This window comes from Urtica dioica, chromosome 10 (assembly GCF_054948205.1).
Source record: "Urtica dioica subsp. dioica isolate 48M chromosome 10, U.dioica_male_clone48M_v1_H2, whole genome shotgun sequence".
Taxonomy (NCBI): domain Eukaryota; kingdom Viridiplantae; phylum Streptophyta; class Magnoliopsida; order Rosales; family Urticaceae; genus Urtica; species Urtica dioica.
In genome coordinates, this window is record NC_142765.1 from 21233948 (window position 1) to 21242056 (window position 8109).

An 8109-nucleotide genomic window follows, 5' to 3' on the forward strand; every position below is an offset into this window, starting at 1 on the left:
TTTATACTCTCTTTTAATTTTAATTTTAATTTTCTTTTTTATTTATTTTTTCAGCCCACATAAGTAAAAAAAAAATTAATAATAATAATAAAAATTAAAAATTACCTATGTACCCATTATTTAGGTCATGTTTGATACGTAACTCAAAAAGTGTTTTTCACTTTTTGAGTGAAAAAAATAGGAAAAAAAATGGGAAAGTTGTGTTTGGTAAAAATTTTCGGGAAAACTTTTTAAAAAATTTGGGAATTGTTTTGAAAACCGGGTAAAGGAAATTGAAAACAGGGTATTAGTGTTTTCCGAAATTTTTTTCACTTTTCTCGCGTGTAGTCTGTCCTCTGTCATTATTGTCGAGCAACATAAAAAAAAAAAGAAACGCAGAAGGAGTCGTCGTTGCGGCGGGGACGGAGGCCCTCGCGGCGGGGGTTGGACTTGGAGGAGGGCATGAGGTCGAGGTCGGAGGCGGAGGTGTCGGTGAAGGCGTCGCGGCGGACGGCCTTGCGCTTGCGTGTGGAGCGCCGGAGAGGGGAGAGAAACTCCTTCGCGATGTGGGACGCGGCGGTGCGGACCTTCTTCGACGACGATTTCCGGCTGCGCTTCCGGTGGTGGTGAATCGACGCCGAGCTCGGAGAGTAGTAATGGAGGTAAGCTCGTCCGTAGCCTTTCCCTCTCGGCCTCTTCCTCAGCCTGTCGCTGCTCCGAACCCCGCCCACTTCGCCTTCTCCGTCGCCGGAACGCATCTTCTTCTTCTTCTTCTTCGGGATTAGGGTTTCGATGCTCTTCTCGAGCGACGTTTCTTTCACTGTGATGTCCTGTTTTTCTTTTCTTTTTTCATATAACCCCCCTCTACCCACCAACCTAGCTACCTATCAAACCCCTTTTACTCTGCTGCTACTCTCACTAGTCCTTTTTAATTAAAACAATATTTGTTATGCAAAAAAAAAAAAATACTAACAATGTTCTATTCATCTCTAATTTAACTTCGAAAATGCTTTATTACTTTCTTGGATTGTAATTGTGACATGATACAACAATTGGAAGATTTGCTTGGACAGAAAAAATAAAAAATAAAAAAAATTAATGTTAAGAAAAACTTGTTTTTTTTCAAATCACACTTGCAAATAGTTTACACATGATACCAAAAAAAAAATATACATATATCGCACCTTTCACGCGAGCTTGAAAAAAAAGACTAGAAATACGGTATTATATTTATATGCATAGAGAAGAACTTTTTAATTACAGGCACTCGTCGTTACGCAACGTCATAGAGAGATGTTTTGGCATCGTAAAAGCTCGGTTCCCGATTTTATATTTTGTGTAGTTAAACTTATGTTTAAAAAAAAATTGAGTTAAGAAATTGTTTGCACGTACCAAACAGTTTTTTTCACTTTTCATTTTTTCAAAAAAAAAAAAAAATGAAAAGTGTACCAAACAGTTTTTCCAGTTTTTCAATTTCTAAAAAAAAAAAAAATGAAAACTGTACCAAACAGCTTTTTGAAAACAACTACAAAACAGTTTTTCAATACAACTACAAAAATTAGAAAACAGAAAACAAAAAACTTTTTGAGTTAACTACCAAACAGACACTTAACCTTTCTAAAAATAAAAAATAAAAACCCAATCTCCCCCCAAAACCAAACCAGCGTATGCTCTTTCTTCTCCTGGGTTCTCTTCTCCTTCACTCACGCTGAAACGCGAGCAAAACCCACCCAGACGAGACGACCAACGCGAGAAAAAAAAATATGGAAAAAACTACTCGGTAGCTCAAATAATGGGTTATCAAGACATTCTCGTACCAATCATCTCAATAAAAAGTACTCTCCCCCTTCTAAACAAAAATTTCGATCAAATATGCTTTAAGACATTCTTTTTCAAACCTTGTGTTTGGTAGTTAAGTCAAAAAGTTTTTGTTTTCTATTTTTTAAGTTTTGTAGTTGTATTGAAAAATTATTTTGCAGTTGTTTTCAAAAAGCTGTTTGGTACAGTTTTCATTTTTGTTTTTGAAAAAGTGAAAAAATTAAAAAGTGTTTGGTATAGTTTTCATTTTTGTTTTTGAAAGAATGAAAAGAGAGATGAGGAGAAGGAGAAGAGAAGAGAAGAAAAAAATTTCAAAAAACACATTTTATTTGTTTTCAGTTTTCTTTACTTTTTTACAAAACAACTTCAAAATTTTTTGAAAATTTTTTCCGAAAAATTAAAACAAACACATTTTCACTTTTTGTTTTCAATTTTTTCAACTCAAAAAGTGAAAAACAGTTTTTGGAATGAAAAACAAACACAACTAGTTTTCGAAGAAAAGGAAGTTTCATTAACCTGGTGCATTTATTTTTTTGCTTCTTGTGTCCTCATCAGTTAAATACACAAATAATTGGTTGACGGCCATTGTATTCATTATTATTTGCCTAAGCTAAGCAACCGCCTTCAAAATTACAGATTTATGAGAATAAGTTCATAATTTTTTTTGATATATCAAGATGAATCCATAACTTATCAAACTAAAGTTTCGCCAATCATTTTAAGTTTATTTTACCCAGTTAGTTATTTTATTATTTTACAACTTACAACAGGTTTAGAGTTTTCATGTACAGTAAACTCAAATATTCATGTTTTTTTTTTTTTAATTTATAACAGGTTTTGAGTTTTTATGTATAGTAAACACAACTATGTAAGTTTTTTTTATTATTTATTTTAATTATAACAGGTTTTGTATAGAAAGTAATAAAATATTGCATTTTTGCAGTCCGTCACTACATCAACAACAATTGATCGCAAAATAATAAATAAGAGACTAGCATTCTGTTAACTTAGTTGCTGTCTTGCTGATATGGCAGAACTCATCAAGCTCTTCCGCTGCATAACCACCGGAATGAGAATGGTAAATAATAAAGAGAAATTGTCTCATTTGTCACCAATTTTATAACATTAATTTTCCCACTTTTCAACTAATTTGGTCCAAAATGCCATCATCTATGTTAACAATGTTGACATCTAATAGTGAAGGGCAAAAATAGATGCCAACATTGTTGAACTAGATGGTGACATTTTGGGCCAAATTAATCTTTTAGTAGAAGGTGAGAAAATGCTATGAAATTGATGGTAAATGAGACAATTTCTCAATAATAAACTGTTTTGAGTCAACTTTTTATTTAATTAAATGACGAACGTTGTGGTCTCCGTACGGCCAGAGCTAAAAGGAAAAAGATAGATAAGAGAAACGGAGAGAGAGAAAGAGAACAGATAAGAGAAGAAAAAAGGAGGGAAAATGGAAAATAGGAGGGAAAGAAAGGAAAAATGAAAATAAAGGAGAAAAATATAAATTAAAGGGTAATATCCATATTTCACGTAAAATAACAATCGTCAAAAAAGGAAAAAATAAATAAAATCAGTAAAAAGTATCAGTTTGACAAATATTAGTGTCCAACTCCAACTTTTACTAATATGTCTAAAACAAAAGTTGGTAATAAAATTTTAAGAAACCTGATTAACAAGCGATAATTGAGTCTGTTTCCCCAAAACAAAAAACATACATACTGATACCGCTTAACTGTGCATTTCTTCTTGACCTCAATGGAAAACCAACGAGTCACTTTTACGAGATGATGATCTTTGCTTTTGGCGAAACACGACTGAATGACAACAACTGCTTCATTATCTGTTCTAGTTCAGATTCTGGTTCCCTGCAGATGTGAGAGAGTCTGATGGTCATCGTCTCAAGAGCTGGCAAAGTTGAGAGCATGAAACTGATGAAGTCCATTTCAGCTTTTGATCCCGAGACGCTATCTAATTTGAGGCGTCGAAGATGGGTAAATGGACCGTTCATATTCTCATATTCCAAACTATTAGTACTTAGTTTCCAAGCGACTTCGCTCTACATAAGTTAAAGAGGTTATTAGATACAAATTTGTTACGAAATGTTTAATAGTCTTGAAGATAACTCTAACCTAGATGTGTAGCTCCTGAAGATTAGGGGCACACTTTAGTAAACTGAGAAGATACAAAGTCTCTTTAATCTCACTAAACCTCACTCCGATTGACAAATCATTTAGACTGACTAGTGAAACCGAAATGTGACTTGGTACGCCACCGTTAGTCATACACTGCAAAAATAACAACAAAAAAGGTTCAACAAGGCTTGCTCAAAGGATATCTATTTAAGTGTATTAAGCAAAATATAATGATAAATTTATTAATAAATCGTAAGACCCGAGGCTGAAATAGATCCATGTACAAAGACGAAATGAACTATGTCAAAGACTGATGTACAATGAGCTCTTACATGTAGATAACTGCGTCCAATATCAAGCCTTTGAATTCGGGGCATTCCAGCCAGAAGTTTTTTAAGATATTTTCCACCTTCGTATTCTACATCGTCCTCGAACGTGTTAATGGACAATTCAGTCAAATTAGGGGTACTATCAAGACTGAGATGGGTAAAACAAACCCCTGCGATGGTTATGTGCTGAAGATTCGGAGCGTTGACACAAAGCCGGTGTATATCGTCGCAGAAATATATGGTAAGTCTCTCGAGCACGGGTGAGCTAGAAATCAGATGCTCAACGGAAGCTTCACAAACATCTACCGAATATAGACCAAGACTCTTCAAGTTCTTGAAACCCCCAAATGTTGATGGAAGTTTCAGCAAACAGCGGCCTAATTCCAAACCGGTCAAGCTTTGACAAGAAAACATGGAAGATGGCATATGGAATGGGTTATCATGATTATAAAACACCAACACTTTTAGATGGCGCCTTGATAGAATAAAAACCCATTTTTCTATCTCCTCAATTGGGAGCTTAATGGTATGTAAGAGCTGAAACTTGTGAATTGGGCCAGAATGAAGAGAGAGAACACGATCAATGAGGCTCACAAGCTTATTGGTCCTTGCCCTCTCATCATCGGCTTGTTTAGACGCAGACGAAACTGGAAACAGCCGATTATCAAACACCAGGCTCGGCAAAGTTGCATAGTTGTACCGCCATTTTTTCGACAATACACTTGTCTTCACGGCGTCCTTGATCCATAAATTGGATAATATTTCATCCAACACATCTCCTGGTAAGTCGCTGATTCTATCCAACTAAAAAAAAAAAAGTGAAGAAAAAGGCATTGTTTAGCATTGGGGTCTGAAGTTTCTTTTGTGTTCGTATAAACCAAACTATTTCATTATTTCACAAAGAACCTCTCTAGTATTTTTCTTCTCTTTATGAAGCGGAGACTTGTCTTGTAAAACGGAAAACATATGTAAAAAATTCAAAGCAAAATACCTTATTCGATGATGCCATTCAAGAAGCTTAGCCAGGACAGAGATTGATTGTTTACGAAGATATCCACTTCCTTTGGCTAAATAAAGTCAAAGGAGAAAATAACATACGAAACGTTGCATTAATACCCTGATTTTCAAGTTGATCAGTTTTCTATTCGCTGCTATAAATTGATGGTATATTTTGTTAAGCTTCAGTTGATTCACTTTCGCATGTTAATTTACAAAACTTTCCGAAATAGCATTAGCAATTTAAAAAAAGATAAAAATAAACTAATAATAATTATAAACAGAGATTATTGATTCGCAAAGTTACTAATAGGAATACAAGTATGCTTGGTGGAGTCGGAAAAGTCCATAGGAGCCGTGCCAAATGACAAGATGAAGGATATATTGATAATAAATAAAACCGAGCCAAGAACATCGACCACTCATACTCACAGAATAAAACGAGAGAGATAATAGCGACTCACTGTTGGTAGAAGCAAAGACTTGGAGGTCACGAAATTCTTTCAGGCTGGTCAGAAAACAAGGAAGAGTTTTCCCCAAAAAAAAAAAAAAAGCGTGAGAAAGAATGTTTTGGGAAACGGAAGACGAAATATGTTCTGATTTCCGTCTTCAACCAAACATTTATAGTTTATAAAGTTTTCTGCGTTTTTAAATGAGAAACTTGCACAACCCTACAGATAACCCCTATATTTTATACGTAAAAAAAAAAAAAAAAACCTAAAATAGCTTTATATACAAATTTTCTATATTTACGACCGATTTGTATAATTTGTAATCAAATTTATATATTTCCAACTGATTTGTATTATTTTTTATAACTTATATTCTACCTTTTTGCCCATTTTCTTTTTTACATTTTTTTACTCTAAAAATTTACAAATCAGTCCCCCTTCAACTTTTTTTCGCATATTAGCTCCCCTAACTTGAATTCTGACTTCGTCGCATGCATCAGCCTCACTCACAACCAAATCCTATCAGAAATCCTATTTTTTTTTTAACCATGCATTTAATTAAAAATTCGTAAATAAAAATTTGTAAATAAATTCCCATTGAAAAAAATAAAAAGGATCCTAATGCAATAAATTAAACTTGACCCTTTTGTCACTCGTGTGGCCCGCAGACGGGTTACGATTCTTTTGTTGGTATCATTTACCATTAAAAAAAAAAAAATCATAACATTACTCTCTTCCTCTACCACGAGCTGATTTTTAAACTCAAACTCCAGACAAGCCTTTCTGAACACCTCAAAGTCCTCCTATTTTGAATTTTCACAACCATTGGGACTCCACTGAATGAGTAACTGTCGCAACCTTTTGAATCACCGTGCGCGCATGATCGACAAAATGTGGGTAGGGTGGAGCCCTACTGGCTTGGTTCAAAGGAAGCTATGTCGGTGTTGGCGAAAGCTCACTGCAATATGGCTTCAACATAGATACATGGAAGACGTTATGGATGCGGGACTTCATCGGGAACTGAAATCGGTACGCCATTGCGCCGACTCAACCGATGCTGCAGAACGGACTATATAATCGTGGTGATAGCTTGTGCATTGCTTGCTTGACAAACCGTTAGTTGTTAGTTTCCAATATGGATGAAGCTTTAACTAGCTATGATCTCCTTTGGCGAACTCCACGAGGTGATGCTTCCTGTCGTATGTAATCTTCATTTGTTGTTGAGCTTGGGCCTAATTTCCCGTGCTCCCCATAAGAGTGTCGTCCGATCTTTGAGGGCGCGGTTTACCACCTCCACGTGTGAAGATCCTAAAATTACAGGACGGCCTTCGAAATTACAGGTTTAGGGGAACGAGTTCATAATTATTTTTAAATAAATCCTTAATATATCGAGATAAGTCCATAAATGATCAAACTAAAGTTTCACCAAGCATTTGCAGTTTACAAATTCAAGGTTCTACACGTAATTGTATATGGATGAAACTGTGTGCAAATAAACACCTGATGATAGTAAATAAATAAATACGCAACCACCTTTCCAAAGATCCAATGGACGAAATGGTAAAAAAGAAACTCATTATAAATGATCCAATGCACATGATTACTGGAAACAAAATGAAAATAAACGACTTGGATTCCACAGGCATTTCCGTTCTTGGGAACCTTGATAACCATCCTCTCAAAACCAAACATATACATCAACCTGAATGGCCAACCAGAGAGCCAGTTTTACAAGATGATGATCTTTGCTTTTCGTGCAGCGCGTCTGAACGACAACAACTTGTTCGCTACTTTCACTATTACTCGATCATCAGTGCCCTCTCCGAAATCCCCACATTCTGTGCGTGTGTTATTAAAAATATCAATGGCCATTGTCTCGAGAGCAAGCGAAGATCGAAGCATGAACTTGATGAAACCCATTTCAGCTTTTGTTCCGGTAATTCCATCTAATTTGATGTACCGTAGGCAGGTAAACAGGCCATTCACATTCTCAGATTCCCATCTACCTTTTCTTGGTTTCAAGTAATCCATGCTCTGCAGAACTTAAAGAGTTTATTAGCTACAATTTTGATATGTTATAATAATTAGTGTTGAAGATAACTCTAACCAGGATTCGTAGCTCCCGAAGATTAGGCGCACACTTTAGTAGGTAAAGAAGATACAAAATCTCTTTATACTTGCTAAACTTGACTCCAAGTGACAGCTCATGTAGATTGACTAGTGAAACTGGAATGTCTCTCGGTACCTTGCCAATTGTCATACACTGCGAAAAAAATGAATTCAACAACGCTTGGTCAAAGGATTGTCATGAATTTAGGGATAAATAGTGAAACTTGAGATCTAAATAAGTATATCAAGCAAAAAAAAAAGAGTTTTATCAGAATTAAG

At 35.3% G+C, this 8109-nt stretch overlaps 1 protein-coding gene across 1 annotated transcript; it reads right to left on the reverse strand.

Annotated features, from left to right (window-relative positions):
- Positions 1–3941: 3941 nt before the first annotated feature.
- On the reverse strand, positions 3942–5282 carry LOC149383959 (F-box/FBD/LRR-repeat protein At1g13570-like). Its single transcript, XM_089627959.1, has 3 exons — positions 5265–5282; positions 4277–5077; positions 3942–4097 (listed from the first exon to the last, which is right to left on the reverse strand). The coding sequence occupies exons 1-3, from the start codon at positions 5280–5282 to the stop codon at positions 3942–3944; spliced, it is 975 nt and encodes a 324-aa protein (XP_089484085.1).
- Positions 5283–8109: the final 2827 nt, after the last annotated feature.